Source organism: Piliocolobus tephrosceles, chromosome 7 (genome assembly GCF_002776525.5).
Source record: "Piliocolobus tephrosceles isolate RC106 chromosome 7, ASM277652v3, whole genome shotgun sequence".
Taxonomy (NCBI): domain Eukaryota; kingdom Metazoa; phylum Chordata; class Mammalia; order Primates; family Cercopithecidae; genus Piliocolobus; species Piliocolobus tephrosceles.
Window position 1 is genome coordinate 128,040,543 of NC_045440.1, and position 18,935 is coordinate 128,059,477.

Sequence of the window (18,935 nt, forward strand, 5' to 3'; positions counted from 1 at the left end):
GGGGGGGGGGGGGGGGGGGGGGGGGGGGGGGGGGAGATGGGCGGAAACCATGGCAACCCTGCGTGATGACGACGTGGTGACCGTCCCTAGCGCTGGATTATGACGCAGGCAGTGGGCGCGGACTCTGCGGTTCGCTTGACTGGGCAGCCGCCGGGCCTCGCCACAGCAGCAACTGCAGAGGCCAGCGGGCGAGGTCAAGATGGTGGCTCCGCGGGCGGGGGAGGCGGTGGAGGGAGGAGGAGTCAGACCTTAGCCTGCCGGAAACACCGACACCCAGAGACCTCCTGGGGAGCCGCCGCCGCAGCCCTCTCGGCCGTCGCTGCCTCCGCCGCCTGCTCCACCTCGAGGGACGCGAGCGGGCGGCGGGGCGGGCCGTGAGAGAGACAGGAGAGGAAGGAAGGCAGGGGCGGAGTTGCCCGCCTTAGCCCCCGCCCCCGGCCGCGGCCCCGGGCCCTGCCCCGCGTGGCCCTGCCCGGCCCGCCCAGCCCCGGTGTGGCAGCGGCTCATGGCGGCGGTGGGGCCCCCGCAGCAGCAGGTGCGGATGGCCCATCAGCAGGTCTGGGCGGCGCTCGAGGTGGCGCTCCGGGTGCCCTGCCTTTACATCATCGACGCCATCTTCAACTCCTACCCCGATTCCAGCCAAAGCCGGTTCTGCATCGTGCTCCAGATCTTCCTCCGGCTCCTTGGTAAGGGAACAGGGTACCCTGCGTCTCGGGACCGCTCTGCGGGCCGAGATGTGCCCCGAGGAGCGGGCAGGCGTGCGAGGCCGTGGGTCGAGTATGTGTCTTTGGGAACTACAGTTTCATCCCTGAAAGGATCGTCTTTACGGGGTGGGAGGGGGAAGGAGATGATACTTGTCTGAGTTGACAGCGGAGCGGTCCCCCTAGCGAGGACTCAGTGTTGTACCTCAGTGAGGGGGGAAGAAAGCAAGGATGCGTGAGCATGCAGCTCTTTGCCCGTTTCTCTTGGGAAATGAGTACTGGCTTACCGCGTCCTATGCGACAGCCTTCGAAAAAACAACTGTATCCCAGTCTTGTCGTGTGTGACCTTGGACTGCTGCCAAGGCGTGGGCCTCAGTTTCCGTTTATTACAAAATGCAGAGTACTTGTATGTTGTCACTTCTGCTGCACCCAAGGGTCCACAGGATCGTGAAGTGTCTGCAGTAAATGACATCCAAGCGAAGGAGACAGAGTTTCGAATGTCAGACCTTGAAACCATTACCAAAAATTCTCATGAAAGCGCGATGCTTAAATCGAGTCCTAAAATTTTCCATGAATAAACGAGAAGGTATTGAAGATGACTGTAAAAAGTGATGAGACATTTGCCAAAGAAACTTCTGAAAATCATTCTTTGTTTCGTATGGATGGAGTGTTAAAAGTATCTTATATTTCATTTCTTCCTCTCCGTCTTCACTTACATCATCAGAGTGAGATGCGTTTATGCGTAAAATAATTTTTCAAGTAATTGCAACTTGGCAATTTTTGTTGATGAGGTCATTCTGGTGATCGGTCTTAAGTAGGCTAGTGCTTTTGAAGTGTTGCTGAGGGCAGACTGAGGGTGAGGTCTTTACCAAGCCTTTCTGAATTACAAGCCATCTGTTGCTTTATTCCTTCAAAAGAGGAGTGGCAATAAAGGCCGAATTTTGTTCCTAGCAATAAATAGCCATATTTTACATTTCTCTGGTACTTTCCTTTTGCAAAGCATTTTCACTGGTATTATCTAACCTAACCTTCAAACATCCCCCAGAGGTGGGCGGTGGTATTCTCATTTTACAAACCAGGAAACAGGGTCATAGAGGTTAAGTGTTGCTCTTGGTAGGCAGCCGGTAAGTGGTTGCCAGAGCCTGGGGCTTAAAAATCTTTTGACATTAAGTATGGTTTACTTTTCTCACTAACAGCTGCAGTCCAGATACAGAATGCTATAGTAATGATCATATGCTAGATCTTAAAACTAAAGATGTGAACGTGATGTTCAGCTCAAGCTGCTTGTAACCCACCGGCTACCTGATTCCAGCCGCTCCTACTTGCCACGGCTAACGTGTACCACCACCACAATTTGTGTTAAAAATTGGGCTCTGTTTGAGAGGATTCTGCATATTCAGCCAGAAATAGTGTAGTGACTGCTTTGAATATTCTTACAGCATGATGACTGCAGATTCTCTGAGAATCCCTTTGGGACCTGGTGCTTTAATGCAATACTCTGTTGAGCTTCAGGGTAGGCAGCTTCAAGGAAAAGAAGTATTTTCTTTAATTAAATAATTTGTAGTTTAAGAACATTGAACAAAGTAATCTGGTATTTTCCTTGTACTAGCCATGCTTCTTTTGTAATAAGTCTTGGAAGTTTGTGTTTGACAGTTTAAAGAAGAGCGTGACTTAAGGCGACTGCTCAGTGCTTTGGTTTCTTATTTTTACCTTTTAAAAAAATGGACAATGATGACATCTGTTTCATAGGGTGTTAAAGACAATAAAACTATTTTAATGCTTCATTTAATACCATATTTTGTTAGATATTTTGGTCTTTTGAAATCATCAGCAAAGTATTGGTGCTGTTTATTTGAAAATTTTGATCCCAGAATCTCTGGATCAGACTTTGAGAAATACGAAATATTTTTCAAATCTATCATCTGACTCTTCTTATATTGTGTCATGTAATTATGCTAATTTTTCACATTTGTGAGGATAAGAATGAAAAAACTGGTTTTGGTGCTAAAAAATTATATGTTACTAAAAGACACAGGTTTATGTGTAAAATATGCCAATGGATAGTTGATATTAATCGTTCTGCCTTGTTAGTTTTTTTGTAGTTGTAGACTTCTCAGTAGTACTGTGTATAAGTCTTACCACTTGTCAACCTCACCATTTTCTTTAAAATTAATGTGTAAAAATGGAAATCTATCTCTAAGTAAAAAGCATTACCAGTTTTATGTATGGTGGTAGAAGTATTTACTCCCGTCTACCTACAAAGTGGTGCTACAACTGTACCTTCATTTGATACCAAAACTAATTTGAGATTTCAACCGGTTGGAAAATAAAGCAACTCCTTTTGGAGATCCAAATAAAATTCTATGACAATATATAGAATATTTAAGAACATAAAGCCATGTCTTAAGGGATGTTAAATACTAAATGAAACTCAACCCAGAGCAACATAATGCTGAGTTAACAAATTTAAATTTTTAACCAAGGCAGAAAATGCAAGCCTAGGAGTTTAATAGTATTACTCATGGTGATAATTCATTGAGGTGGGAAAAGTCTTTAAACATAACAGCAAACCCAGAAGATCCAACGAAAAAGCTGATAAATTTCAGTACATAAAAATGAAAAGTTTCTTTATGGCAAACTTTAAAAATCCTTAAATGACAAACTGAGAGAAAATACTTGTATCATAAGTGATTCACGTTCTAGTAAGTGTTTTACTCTGCCAGGGAAGTTGAGGCAGGAGAATCACTTGAACCAGGGAGTTGCAAGTTGCAGTGAGCCGAGATCGCACTACTGCACTCCAGCCTGGCGACAGAGTGAGACTGTCTAAAAAAAAAAAAAAACAAGCAAAAACTTATACTCCCTTAGGAAAATCCCTAAGACAAGCAATTCACAATTAACAAAATGCAGATATTCAATAAGCAAGAGAAAAAGTATTTAGCCCTTCCTGCAGGAGCTTGATTTTATGGGGGGAAAAAAAGGACTTAGCCTTACTTATAATTAAATACAGTCAAGACGAGGTATGGTGGATCACACCTGTAATCCCAGCACTTTGGGAGGCCGAGGCGGGCAGATCGCTTGAGACCAGGAGTTTGACACCAGCCTGGCCAAATGGCGCAACCCGTGTCTACCAAAAAATTAGTCGGTCGCAGTGACTCCTGCCGGTAGTCCCAGCTACTCTGGAGGCTGAGGCACGAGAATCACTTGAACCAGGGAGGTGGAGGTTGCAGTGAGCCAAGATCGCGCCACTGCACTCCAGCCTGGGCGATACAGCGAGACTGTCTAAAAAAAAAAAAAAAAAAAAAAAAAAAAGTCAAAAAAAATTTATCAGATTGGTGAAAAGTTCAAAGTTTGAATAGTTTTGCAAAGGCATTTACATTTTTGAAATAGGTAAATTTATACAATTTTGGAAGACTCTTTTTTTTTTTTTTGAGACGGACTTTCACTCTTGTTGCCCAGGCCGGAGTGCAATGGCGCGATCTGCGCTCATCACAACCTCCGCCTCCCCGGTTCGGGCGATTCTCCGGCCTCAGCCTCCCAAGTAGCTGGGATTACAGGCAAGCGCCACCACCCCTGGCTGATTTTTTTTTCCTAATTTTAGTAGAGACGGGGTTTCTCCATGTTGGTCAGTTTGGTCTTCAACTCCCGACCTCAGGTGATGTACCCTCCTCGGTCTCCCAAAGTGCTGGGATTACAGGCGTGAGCCACCGTGCCCGGCCCAGAAAACTGTTAATTTCAGTGTAAAACCATTTGGAACTATCAACTGTCATTTACAACTGACTTTTTGTTTGTTTTGTTTTAGAGACAGAGTCTCGCTCTGTCACCAAGGCTGGAGTGCAGTGGCGTAATCTCGGCTCACTGCAACCTCCACCTCCCAGGTTCAAGTGATTTTCCTGCCTCAGCCTCCCGAGTAGCTGGGATGCCTGGCTCGTACAACTTTGGATTCACAATTTCAATTCTAGGGAATTGGCCTAGAGATTTAGTTGTACAAAAGGACTATGGGCAAACACTACTGGAAATAACAAAGCAACAAACTTAATCTAAATATGTATTGATACAAATCTGTTCATTGTATTAGGTCCAGCCATGCAATAAAGTTCTTGAAAGGAATGAGATAGCTTTTTTGGTGCCGAAAAAGACCTCAGAAAACCTATGAAGTGAAAAAACAAAGCCGAAGTAATTATAAACTAGCAGAGGAATAGACAGAGATTTCTCAACAGTGGCAATATTGACATTTTGGACAGGATAATTCTTTGTTTGCGGATGGGAGCTCTTCTGAATGCACTGTAAGATTTTTAGCAGCGTCCCTATCCCCTGCCCATTAGATGCAGGAGCACCTTGCACCCCCACAACCCAGTGTGACAGCCAGAGCTGTCTCTAGATATTGCCAAATCCTGGTTGAGAACCACTGAGATAGACAAATAGATTAGTACTTAGCCTTATTTATAATTAAGTACATAGCTCAGAAACAGACACAAATGTATATATAGATATAATGTGTTTCAGAGAGAGAATTGAAGTACATTGAGGTAAACATGGACTGTTGAATTAATGATCATTTTGTTACACCTTTGGAAATAAATTATACTAGATGTCTACCTCATGTCAATATATAAACAGTCACTTCTAGACGGGGCAGTGTAGTGAGACCCTGTCTCTGCAAAAATAAAAGTTTAAAAAAATAGCCATACTTGGCAGTGGGCGCCTGTAGTCCTATCTACTCAGGAGGCTGGGGTGAGAAGATCGCTTGGGCCCAGGAGTTGAAGGCTGCAGTGAGCTATGATTGCATAACTGCACTCCAGCCTGGGTGACAGAGCAAGACCCTGTCTCTTAAAAAATAGTCATTTCTAAGTGTTTTCTTACCTAGATGTATATGTAAATATGAAATGAAGAACTTTAAATTTTTAGAAAAAATATGGAATATCTTATTTTTCCAATCTTAGATTAAGGAAGAAATTCCGTAAAAATATATAAAAGCAAATACATAATGAAGATTGATAAACTGAATGATATTGAGGTTAAAAACCTATGTTAATCAAAAGATCGCACCACTGCACTCCAGCCTGGGCGACAGAGCGAGACTCCCTCACTAAAAAAAAAGAAAGTGAAATCTCGGGTAAAGGGGAACTACTATACTTACATTTACCCATTTATTATAAAGGCAATTACAAAGGACACAGATGAATTAACCAGATGGAAGGAGATGTACTAAGTGAGGCAAAGGAGAGAAGGGGAGAAGGGGCGTGGAGCCTCAGTGTTCAGCTGAGAGCTCACAGAACTCAGTCCTTTTGGGTTTTTATGGAAGCTTCCTTAAATAGGCATGATTGAGTAAATCACTAGTCATTGGTTTATGGACTCAAGCTTCAGCTTCTTTCCCCTCCCCAAAAGTGGGGGCTGGGGGTAGGAATCAAAGGTATAACCCTTAATCACTGGGTTGATTCTCCTGGCTACCTAGCCCCCATCCTGAAGCTATCTAGGGGCCCCCAGGCACCATTCATCTGATTATTGTACAAAACAGTCATCACTCCAGAGATTCCAAGGATTTTAGAAGCTATGTCAGAAAATGGGATAAAGACCAAATATTAATTTTTTTTTTTTATGATATCACAGATGGGAAAGACAAACTAGAAAAACTTGCTTTAACTCTTCATTTAACACCTCTCTGTAGGGTTTGGCTTTTTAAAATCCATGTTCATATACTTTTGATAAAAGCACACTTGTTATAATTTTAGGTTGAAAGCAAAAGTTTAATTTTGTGTTATTACTACTTAGAATACCATTTTTTTTTTTTACCTAAAAAAAGAATCCAATAGAAATTTTTTCTTTATAATTTATCAAGTATGCCAACAGATTAACAACATTCAAGACACTTTGTTGTAAACTTCATTGCAGAAGGCTCCCTTGGGAGTAAGGTGGTAGTAATATTTATTTCTGTGCTTTTCCATATTATTCTGTCAGGTATTGAAATGTTTTTCCACAAGTTGCTTTTTGTTTTAAAGGTATTTCGGGTACTTGGAGAATTGTAAATATTATGTTTTGTACCCTGATTTTTAGTCATAAGTTTCCGAAAGAGGGTAAGGGTATGAATAGACTTTACACATAAAAGAGTGAAACACTTTGTTATGTAACATGTATAGTAAGTTTTTTTATTTTTTCCTTTGTTTTTATTTGCCTGTTTTTGGTAATCCAAATTGAGAAGGCCTGAACTTTCATGAGTTGAGTTCATATATTTTCAAAGTTCCTGAATTGATTTGGATACCTGCCTCTTTTTGACTACCTTGAAAATTCTAGTGAACTCTCTTAATCACAGGAGAATTGGACTGGGATCTCGTGAGTTGTGATTTCAGTAAATTCTGTTCTCTTTTAATTTTTTATGAAGCAGCATTTATATACAGCCTTGATTACTTGTGCAAGTCACTTCCAAATCCTAATGAGAAACTGTCTCTGGACTTTTATATTTTCTTAGATCTACAGTGTAAATACCAAGAAAGTGTTTCATATCTAATGTAAAAATGCACTGAAACTTTGATATTATTCTGCAAAGGCCATGAGAAAGATGATTACTTTGGAGACTTATTACTTGGGATGTTTGCTTTTAAAATGAGAGCAGATTCTTCCCAAACTCCATAAGTAGGAACGTGAATATAAAAGGAAAATCTGTGAACCCCATATACCTACAAACTTTGGGTAGGAATTAAAACGTGTACTGTTCTTGAAATGTTAACTCACCGTTACATCTTGGGGAGTGTGATTTTAATCAGGATGGAGTATTGTCAGATTGTTACTTGCTGGGACACATCCAAATTTTGAGGTTGTAGTCTTACTACATTATTTGTCTATTTGATGCCTTCCCCTTTTTTCTTTGATACATTTGCATAAAGCACAATGGTACTTTCTCACTAGAAATGTTTCTAAAACCCAAATCATTTCTTCATTTGTGTGTGGTAAAAAAAACTTCAGGAAAAAAGTTATTAGAATTTTAAAACATTGTTATAAAATTATAGCAAAGCTCATGAATTGTTACTGAAGATTAATTTACTACTTTGTGATAGCAAGTTGACCAAAATAATTTACAGTTCCTGCTGGACTTTCTCCCCTCTAAGTGGCATAAAGTAGAACTAGAGTTTCTTTGTTTTGGTTTTGACCCAACTTAGAAGATTTGTTTTAAAGTTTCTGAAGTTTTGTCTCAGGAAAATAAGGTCGTTTTCCATGTAGAGAATGTAAGATTACATATGGCATCTGGTAGGCTGAATTAATTCCATTTCCTTGTTACCTTCCGTGGAAGAAGTTTCTAATAAAAAAAATATTTTCTGGGCGGGGCACAGTGGCTCACGCCTATAATCCCAGCACTATGGGAGGCCGAGGCGGGCGGATCACCTGAGGTCAGGAGTTCCAGACTAACCTGACCAACGTGGAGAAACCCTGCCTCTATTGAAAATGCCAAATTAGCTGGGCATGGTGGTACATGCCTATAATCCCAGCTACTCGGGAGGCTGAGGCAGGAGAATCGCTTGAACCTGGGAGGCAGAGGTTGCAGTGAGCCGAGATCACGCCATTGCACTCCAGCCTGGGCAACAAGAGTAAAACTCCATTAAAAAAAAAAATACATATTTCCTGTTAAAAGAGCTTCTTCTGAGCTCACAACTCTTTGGGAGATGATTAGTGGCCGATGTGCTTGGGGAATCAGGTGGTTTGCATTTAGAGGTTTATTATATGTCTTCTACTTTATTGTGTCCTTTTGTTTTCCTTTTCACAAATGACTTGACACTTTGGCACAGAATACATTTTAAATCCCTGGACAGAGTCATCACTTAAAGGAACTAGCCCTTGCCTATATGTGCAATGGATTGTGAAATGCGTCCACTGTAATAATATGCAGTGTCTTGATTACCTGCTGAAATAAGGTGGATAGATGGATTTTTATTTTATTTAATATTTATGTATTTTTTTGAGACGGGGTCTCCCTCTGTCACCCAGGCTGTGGCGTGCAGTGGTGTGATCTCAGCTCTCTGCAACTTCTGCCTCCTAGGTTCAAGCGATTCTCCCACCTCAACGCCCTGAGTAGCTGGGAGTACAGGCATGTGCCACCACACCTTGCAAATTTTTATATTTTTGGTAAAGACAAGGTTTCACCACGTTGACATGGTCTTGAACTTCTGGCCTCAAGTGATCCACCACCCGCCTCAGCCTCCAAAGTGCTGGGATTACTGGTGTAAGCCACCGCGCCCAGCCAAGATGGATTTTTAACTTGGAGTTTGTCACTTTTTCTGTACTCCAGGGTGTGGTTTCTCATTGTCTTTTTCATAGATTTTATTTTTCAAGCAGGCTATATTTTGTCATTGCCTTTAAAAACATCCAGAAGTGACAGACATTCTCAGTGTCATTCCCAATGTCCCAATAAGTACAATGAATACTAATTGTACTTATTTTATACAAAATATTGTAGGATCCATAGATGGACAGGGTAGGATCCTTGCTTTCTGTTACAGATACATGTATAATAGGGTAGATTATGCTTAGATAACTGCAGACTACAGTATCAGGTGGTATATGAGTGTTAAGTGTTTCACTGAGTTCTGCAGGTATGCTGAAAGAACAGTTTCTATCAAAGAAAGTAGGTTTCTAGGATAAGTAGGATTTGAACAGTCAGGGATTGGGAAGTTGGTGGGGACATCATTCCAAGCAAAGAGAATGTAAACACTGCTGTAGCTATAGTGGAGAAAGGAATGTGTTTGGGGAACCAAGTCTGGAGCATTGATGTGTGTGTGCGTTAGGAGGAATATTACTGTAAAGCAAATTGGATCCTTGAATGCCAGGAGCAAGAATGTAGATTTTAGTTGATAGTAATTTCAGAGCCGCTGAAGTATTTTGAGCAGAGGAATGAAGAAAGGCAATTTGGTGATGGCTTGTAGATGGATTTAGACAAGATGAGGGTTTTTTTGAGACAGGCTAATTGGTGTCACAGAAAAGGGAGATAGAGGTGTTAGAAGAATTTGGCAACTAATTGGCAAAGTTTGAGCATGTGGGGCTGGGTTGGGAGTATCTCTAAGAGAACAATAATGGTACCTTCAACTGAAATAGCAAATCACAAGGAAAAGCTGATTCTAGGTTAAGGCAAGTTGAGTTTCAGAACTTTGGAAATTTGCAGTTGTAATGTAGGAGTGAAAAGCAGGTGAGTATTCAGATGACATTCCCATTGTTGAAACCTTGGATAATAATGTGTTGATTGTAATCCTACTTAAAATGTGCATTTCTGTCAGAGTACAAAGAAAGATGGTGTCTATGGAGTGGGGGAAGGAGAATTATCATTTTCTAAAAACATGTCTTAGTTTTCTGAGTGTTACTTTTGTAATGTGAAGAACAATAAAAAGATGACTATTTTAAGAAACAGATTCAGCATTGTACAGGAAAAAGGGAACTTGGAGGGTGTTTCTAAGTCTGAAGGAAACTATGTAGGAGGAAAGAAAAACTGAATTTTGGATCCTTTGGAGAATGCTCAGAGTTAAGGAGTAGGAAATAAGAGTTGGCATGAGTTCACAGTTTGAAGAAAAGGAGGAATTAGGTGGAAGTATAAAACTTGAACTTGATTTCCTAAAGAATGCTTTAAAAAAAAAAAATCTAAAACTCGGCTGGGCGCGGTGGCTCACGCCTGTAATCCCAGCACTTTGGGAGGCAAGGCGGTCGGATCACTTGAGGTCAGGAGTTAGAGACCAGTCTGGCCAACATGGTGAAACCCTGTCTCTACTAAAAATACAAAAATTAGCTGGGCGTGGTGGCAGGTGCCTGTAATCCCAGCTACTTGGGAGGCTGAGGCAGGAGAATTGCTTGAGTCTGGGAGGCAGAGGTTGCAGTGAGCTGAGATTGCACCAGTGTCCAGCTTGGGCAATGGAGTGAGACTCTGTCTCAATGAATCAATAATAAATGAATCTAAAACTTAATAGGAACAAATGTTTTCCATTTGGGTTATTTTTAACCCAATTTTTAAAATTATCTTAATTTTAATGATTATGAAATGATAAAGGACATATTCTTTTGAGTTTTAAAACTTGTTAAAATGTATGTACCTCTACACATTCATCTTGAGGAGATACTTTAGTAATTTGGTGCCTTGGACATATATACAGTGTTACTTGAAATACTTTGGAAATTAGAAAGTAAGGAATGAAATTTTAAAGAATAATCTATTATGTTTGGTCTGTCCTCCTGAACTCTGACTTTACAAAACCTTTATTGCCCTTTAAGCCTAAATCGTCTTGAGGCTTAATGTTCATAACTGAAAATATTCATATTTCCTAACTAAAGAATATCATAACTATTAGTGGGGAAACATTCTTACAAATACTTCATTCAAATGACTTTTTCTTTCTTTTTTTTAGGTATATTTGTATCCAGTATTGTTCTGATCTTGTCACAACGATCACTTTTCAAGTTTTACACGTACAGCTCAGCCTTTCTATTAGCTGCAACTTCAGTGTTGGTGAATTATTATGCTTCTTTGCACATTGACTTCTATGGTGCCTACAACACATCAGCTTTTGGAATTGAGCTGCTTCCTCGAAAAGGTCCCTCGCTGTGGATGGCACTTATCGTTCTACAGCTAACGTTTGGAATTGGATACATTACACTACTCCAGATTCATTCCATCTATTCACAATTAATTATTTTGGATCTCTTGGTTCCTGTAATAGGCTTAATCACAGAGCTACCATTACACATCAGAGAGACTTTAGTGTTTACTTCTTCCTTGATTCTCACATTAAATACAGTGCTTGTATTGGCAGTGAAACTGAAGTGGTTTTATTATTCCACACGATACGTTTATCTTTTAGTGAGGCACATGTATCGAATTTATGGATTACAGTTATTGATGGAGGACACATGGAAGAGGATTCGTTTCCCAGACATACTGCGAGTCTTTTGGCTAACAAGAGTTACAGCTCAGGCTACAGTGTTAATGTACATCTTAAGGATGGCAAATGAAACTGATTCCTTCTTTATTTCTTGGGATGACTTTTGGGACCTCATTTGCAATCTTATAATTAGTGGATGTGATTCTACACTAACTGTACTGGGCATGAGTGCTGTAATTTCCTCAGTAGCCCATTACTTGGGGCTTGGAATATTGGCTTTTATTGGATCAACTGAGGAAGATGACAGGCGGCTTGGCTTTGTTGCACCTGTTTTATTTTTTATTTTGGCTCTTCAGACTGGGTTAAGTGGGCTAAGACCAGAAGAGAGACTTATTCGCTTAAGTAGAAACATGTGCCTTTTATTAACTGCAGTCCTGCATTTCATCCATGGAATGACAGACCCTGTATTAATGTCTCTCAGTGCCTCTCATGTGTCATCTTTTCGTAGACATTTTCCTGTGCTGTTTGTCTCTGCTTGCCTGTTTATTCTTCCTGTCTTACTCAGTTATGTTCTTTGGCATCACTATGCACTAAATACATGGTTGTTTGCAGTTACAGCATTTTGTGTGGAACTGTGCTTAAAAGTAATTGTTTCTCTCACTGTTTATACATTATTCATGATTGATGGCTACTATAATGTCCTCTGGGAAAAGCTTGACGATTATGTCTACTACGTTCGTTCAACAGGCAGTATTATTGAATTTATATTTGGAGTTGTAATGTTTGGAAATGGGGCTTACACTATGATGTTTGAGTCAGGAAGTAAAATTCGGGCTTTTATGATGTGCCTACATGCATATTTTAACATCTACTTACAAGCCAAAAATGGCTGGAAGACATTCATGAATCGTAGGACTGCTGTGAAGAAAATTAATTCACTTCCTGAAATAAAAGGGAGCCGCTTACAAGAAATAAATGATGTATGTGCAATCTGCTATCATGAGTTTACAACATCTGCTCGTATTACACCATGTAATCATTATTTCCATGCACTTTGCCTTCGGAAATGGTTGTACATTCAAGATACTTGTCCAATGTGCCATCAGAAAGTATACATCGAAGATGATATCAAGGATAATTCAAATGTATCTAACAACAATGGATTTATTCCACCCAATGAAAATCCAGAGGAAGCTGTAAGAGAAGCTGCTGCTGAGTCTGACAGAGAAGTGAACGAAGATGACAGTACAGATTGTGATGATGATGTTCAAAGAGAAAGAAATGGAGTGATTCAGCACACAGGCGCAGCAGCTGAAGAATTTAATGATGATACTGACTGATGAAAATAGCATTTATTAATCATTGAGGTATTTGTTTAAAATTCAGTTCATCCAAAATGGAGTGATACCCTTCACCTTCAGTGTGTAACCAAGCACAAAAACAGTATCAATGTTGAATCTGTGAATGGTTTTCCGTTTACTGTGATGTGCTACTGTAAATATACCTCTTTAATTACTTCTGGTCTCTTTGGTGACCTGTTTAAATTTGTGTACATTATTGTACATAGAATAAAATGTTTTCACATTTTTATGACAAAATTTGAACAAAAAGCTTTTTAATAGCTGTAATGATCATATGGTGCGTCAACTGTGCCAAAGATTCTTCAATGAAATCATATAACGTATCTAACTTTGGACCTCAGTTTTTCTTGAGAATGGGTGGGAGAATGAAAATGCAAATCAGGAAACCACATTAAAGTCAAGGAAATAAAATAATAGACCAGAGGATAAGGGACATGAGAGAGTATTTTAAAACTAAAGAAAAGGCCTGCCAGAAGCAACTGAGGAACTTTTTTGAAACTTGAGTAGCAGTGTAATGGAGCTGAGTTTGAAAGTCATGATTCAGAGACTTAGGGTTGAGAAATAAACTGTATCAACTAAACTTTGATATAAACCAGAATGTGCTAAATGTTTTTTATGTAAAATTGGTATATTTGTTAGCCATTCTGTGTCTGCAGTATTGTCATAAAATTGTCCTTTCATTCTTTTGGAGATATTACAGAACAAAAATAGTTTATTATTATTATTGTTTTAAACTAAGGTACTCAATGATATAAAAACATCCTGATCTGATTTTATGAGAAGAAGGGGAATGGTGGGGAATGGTGTGTACCAATATATAGTATTTCTTTAGACAACTTGGAGATAATTTCTTTATTGAAACTATCAGTAAGTTTTACTATGAAATTTTACATACATGATGGAAAGTGGAAGACATATACCAATTATATTCCAGGAAAAAATACTTTAATAGTATTGTTGTATAGTGTATTGGCTAATTCCAGTGGATCCTCATCTCTCACTGCTGACATTATCTCCAATATTTGACTAAAACAAAACAAAAACAAAAATGGTTAAATCTCCAAGTATACATTATGTTTTAAAGCTATACAATAATTTTCCACACAAAGGAAAATATTAGATAGAGCACCTTTAATAGAATAAAGCTTAACAGTTATTAAGTTTTTCAGCAGCATCAACAGAAAAACTTACTGCCAGTAACTACAAACAGATTTATGAACTGTCTGCATATAACTAGAGCTAAGAACCAGGTTCAAGTAAATTATTAAAGCAGACATCTGTATTATGTACACCACTTCTGGCATTAACTGAGTGGAAATGAAGAGTCCTTTTCAATTGTGAGTCATAGCATGTTCATTAGTGGGTCATGATGAGTATTTCAAACATTGACAAGTACATTGTACTTAATATGGGTAAGTACTGTTCCATTTTTTGTTTCATTTTATTATGTATGTTCGTCCTGAGTCACAATGTAATCTGTACTGGGGGACAGCGGCCACAGTTGGAAAGCCACTGCTAGAGAACTAGTCCTTGAGAGACAGCAAATGAAGGTATTAGGTTGCTGCAAAAGTAATATTTACTTGGAAAAATGTGTGGTTATTGACGGGGAGGGCTTTCTGTGCCTCTACCCCTGCGAGAGAGAGAAGTCCAGGTGTCCATCAGTTTCTTTCTTTCTTTCTTTTTTTCTTTCTCTCTCTCTTTCTTCCCTTCCCTTCCCTCCCCCTTCCCTTTCTTTGCTTCCTTTTTCTTTTTATTTTTCTTTTTTGAGATGGAGTCTTACTCTGTCGCTCAGGCTGGAGTGCAGTGGCGCGATCTTAGCTCACGGCAACCTCTGCCGCCCGGGTTAAAGTGATTCTCCTGCCTCAGCCTCCTGAGTAGATGGGATTACAGGCGCCTGCCATCACACCCAGCTAATTTTTGTATTTTTGGTAGAGATAAGGTTTCACCATGTTGGCCAGGCTGGTCTTGAACTCCTGACCTCGTGATCCACCCGCCTGGGTCTCCCAAAGTGCTGGGATTTCAGGCGTGAGCCAGGGCGCCTGGGTGCGTCTTTTCAGTTTCTGTGCTTACAATAATGATGATCCATAGTGTCTCCTAGCAATATTATTATATATAACATTTTAAATACTGAACTGGAAAGTTCTAAAGTCAAAATTGAACATTTAAATATTCTTTGCCTAAGCTTTTTGTTCCCTTAGTGGGTATCTTAAATGTTAACACCTAAAGGAATTAAGGATGGAGATCTAAGATTAATGGGAATTTAAAAAATTGTTTTGTAATAGTGACTTTCAAAAGCCTTGCTTGATGTTTATACTAAGCAAACATGCTGAATTTTTATCTGACAGTCAAGATATGCTAAAAGCAAATCTATTAACATTTAAATTAAGACAGTGAAAATCCATTTTTCTTAGGAAACTACCAAATTCCCTCTGTATGCACTTCTCAGAATTGGAACTCTTGATTAGTGCTGCTGCTGACACAGTTTTGAAGGTCACAGCAGCTTTGCTAAGATTATATTGCATAGCAAATTAATTTTATTGAAATTAATTTATAAGAAATCTATTGGGCCGGGTGTGGTGGCTCACGCCTGTAATCACAGCACTTTGGGAGGCCAAGGCGGGCAGACTGAGCTCAAGAGTTCAAGATCAGTCTGGGCAACACAGTGAAACCCTATTTCTACTGAAACACAAAAAATTAGCCAGGCGTAGTGGTGGACGCTATAGTCCCACCTACTCAGGAGGCTGAGGCAGAACTGCTTGAACCTGGGAGGTGGAGGTTGCAGTGAGCTGAGATTGTGCCACTGCACTCCAGCTTGGGCAACAGAGCGAGAGACTGTCTCCAAACAAAAAAAAAAAAGGAAATCTATTGGAGCTTAGGACATCCTATTTTACTATTTGATAATGCAGTTTATGGAAATCTTTGAATAACCCTTCTGTAGCCAAGCCATGCTGTTTCCATACATCTTCAGTGGTCAAAGCTGCAGTTACTCCAAAATGAATATAAAGTTGTTTAACGTCCCTGAGAATTTAGTAGCTTTTGTTTAGTGTGGCACTTTTATACTAGGCACAGGTTTTGCTTTTTTTTTTTTTTTTTTGAGACAGAGTCTCACACTGTGGCCCAAGCTGGAGTGCAGTGGTGTGATCTTGGCTCACTACAACCTCTGCCTCTCAGGTTCAAGTGATTCTCCTGCCTCAGCCTCCCAAGTAGCTGGGATTACAGGCACCCACCACCATGCCCGGCTATTTTTTTGTATTTTTAGTAGAGACAGAGCTTCTCTACATTGGCCAGGCTGGTTTTGAACTCCTGAACTCAAGTGATCTGCCTGCCTCACCTCCCAAAGTGGTAGGATTACAGGTGTGAGCCACTGAGCCCAGCTAGGCAAAGGTTTTTAAAGTCTTACAAGATCTGTGTGATTCTTGCCACTATTTCCTTTCCAGCCCCTCCCCATACTGATACCAGTTATAGCTTAAAAAAAAATTGCCACTGTCCTGCTTAAAATCCTTTGGGTAGTGATAAAATCTAAGCAAAATCCTGGCATATAAGAGCCCTCACAGTCTGGGCTCACTCTGCCTTCCCAGACTTGACTTCTTCCACTTAACCCTGTGCATCCTATTTTCTGCCACACTTGTTCCTCTGGATTAGCCAGGCCCTTCTGCAGTCTGCCTTTGCTCCAGGTGTTTGTCTTTCTCTGGCCTAACTCCCAGTCACGCCTAGTAAACAACTGAAATGTCACCTTGGTATAGCTCTCTCCTGTTTCCCCTCAAAGCAGACAGCTGATGTGCCCTATGGTCTTGGTCATATATTCCTACTTGTATAACAGCACTACTATCTTGGACTCTGTCTGCTTATTTGCTCCAGGAGGGCAGGGATCCTCACCTGACTCACTGAATGCCTTAAAGTGCCAGGCACAGTGTACCTGTTCATCTGGTGGATGGATAGACAGGAACTGTCTTGGTTCTTCTGTGTAGCCTTAGTAACTTGTACCTTTCCTGACATATGGCGGGGGCTCCAAAATATCTGTTGCAAACAATTTATATCTAAAAGACCTCTATAAACATAATTAGAATGTAAAATTGTTAACAGAATGGAGGATGATAAAATGACTTTGCAAGTAGGAATTAACTTGCCAACTCATAATTAGCAGTAGATCAGAGGATTGTGTATTTTTGAAATGTGGTTTAAATCTTTTCAGCTTGCAGATGCTAAATTTTCCTAAGCTCTGCAGCTAACTGAAGAACAGGTATTCACGAAGCCTTCACAGTTCTTTTTTCTTCTGAGACGAAGTTTCGCTCTTGTCACCCAGGCTGGAGTGCAATGGCACGGTCTCTGCTTACTGCAGCCTCCGCCTCCTGGGTTCAAGTGATTCTCCTGCCTCAGCCTCCCAAGTAGCTGGGATTACAGGCATCTGCCACCATGCCTGGCTAATTTTGTATTTTTAGTAGAGATGGGATTTCACCATCTTGGCCAGGCTGGTCTCAAGCTCCTGACCTCAGGTGATCTGCCTGCTTCAGCCTCCCAAAGTGCTGGGATTACAGATGTAAGCCACCATGCCCGGCCAGCCTTCATAGTTCTTAAACAGTCTACATTTAAAAACACCTTGAAATTTTGTCTTGTAAATGTATAGCTAAAGTCAACAGCTGTAATCTTATATAAGATTAAAGAAATAGAAAAAAATTGACTTGGATACACTGTTGGCAACTACTTCCTGTAAGCTGGCTGCTGGCAAAATAACAGTTTCTTTTCTCTAGTGTCCTCTTAGATCCCCCCAAAATTGGCTGGGTGTGGTGGCTCATGCCTATAATCCTAGCACTTTGAGAGGCTGAGGTCAGGAGTTTGAGACCAGCCTGGCCAACATGGTAAAACCCCGTCTCTACTAAAAATACAAAAATTAACTGGGTGTTGTGGCACGTGCCTATAGTTCCAGCTACTTGGGAGGTTGAGGCAGGAGAATTGCTTGAACCCAGGGGGGCGGAGGTTGCAGTGAGCCGAGATCACTCCACTGCACTTCAGCATGGGCAACAGAGCAAGATGGTCTCCAAAAAAAAAAGAATTATTTAGAAATACTGTTTCATCACTGAATTTGCAAGTACTTACATTTCTTTATTTTTTAAAATTTTTGTTACTTCTTTAGAGACAGGGGTCTCCCTATGTTGCCTGAGCTGATCTTGAACTCCTGAGCTCAAGCAGTCTTCCCAAGTAGCTGGGATACAGGCGTAGGCCACCCTGCCTGGCTGCTTCAGTTTTAAAGTCTTTGTCAGCTCAAGCATGTTCATAAAGGAAAAGAACCTTTCAAACATTTTTATAGAGTAATTCTTCACTGTTCTGCCTGCTGGATATTAGATCTGGCTTATCTTCTAATACTATTTTCCTGTTAAAAACTACTGAAAAAAAAAAAGATGGCGCATATGCAATGAATAGTCTTAAAAGCAACAATCTATTTTGTTTTGTTTTTTACCCCTCATGAAGACACAGTACCAATGAGTTTTTGTGAATGTGTTATAAGTATGCCCAATTGTTTGAACTGGTAAATTATATAAGACTGATATAATCTAGATTAAATTATCTGTGCAAAAAAATAAATTGGATTAAGTACCCATTAAAATGATATAACCACTTTTCCTGTTGGCTACCTTTACAGCTCTTTGACAGATGGATAATAGCCCCTCTTTTCACCTGTGCTATACATCACAATTTAACAGATGATTCTGATCTGCTGCTTTTTTAGGAAATAAAATGTGCTGAAGTCCCACCCCCTTTGATTGGAAAAAGGGGTTTGTCCTTAAGATCACTTATCCTTTTGTTCTGAGGCTTAAAGAAATGTGTTATTTCTTAGATTTATAGCGGCTGTCAAATCATTTAAATCCAAAATATTCTGCTAAGGCTTTCTTGTTACCAAAGAGTAGCAGGAAGCTGCAGTGAGAATGGGACTTAAACTAGGTATGCAAATTCCTCCAAATCACTGCATTAATATGGTGGCCTTGAACCTGAACTTCACTTGGATTTTGCAAAATTTTAATTCTGTCCCT

The 18,935-nt window shown here is 40.2% G+C and overlaps 2 protein-coding genes across 10 annotated transcripts in view; one reads left to right on the forward strand and one right to left on the reverse strand.

The window, feature by feature from the left end:
• Window positions 1–96: 96 nt before the first annotated feature.
• RNF139 (ring finger protein 139) lies at window positions 97–13,152 on the forward strand. The gene is made up of 2 exons (XM_023224227.2): window positions 97–686; window positions 11,075–13,152. Exons 1-2 carry the CDS (start codon window positions 506–508, stop codon window positions 12,886–12,888), a joined length of 1,995 nt encoding a protein of 664 aa, XP_023079995.2. The 5' UTR covers window positions 97–505; the 3' UTR covers window positions 12,889–13,152.
• Window positions 13,153–13,750: 598 nt separating this feature from the next.
• Window positions 13,751–18,935, reverse strand: part of TATDN1 (TatD DNase domain containing 1) — a 37,866-nt gene continuing 32,681 nt past the window's right edge. For all 9 annotated transcript variants that reach the window (XM_026454586.1, XM_026454588.2, XM_026454587.2 and 6 more), the window contains one exon: window positions 13,751–13,935. In XM_026454586.1, the coding sequence (XP_026310371.1) occupies window positions 13,833–13,935 (103 nt within the window). In that variant the 3' untranslated portion in view covers window positions 13,751–13,832. The remainder of the gene's footprint in view (window positions 13,936–18,935) is intronic.

Excerpts from the sequence above, each read along its gene's own strand:
- RNF139 (XM_023224227.2), top strand. The coding sequence starts at position 506 with ATGGCGGCGGTGGGGCCCCCGCAGCAGCAGGTGCGGATGGCCCATCAG. Across the intron at positions 687-11,074 it reads GATCTTCCTCCGGCTCCTTG|GTATATTTGTATCCAGTATT; the intron begins GTAAGGGAACAG and ends TCTTTTTTTTAG.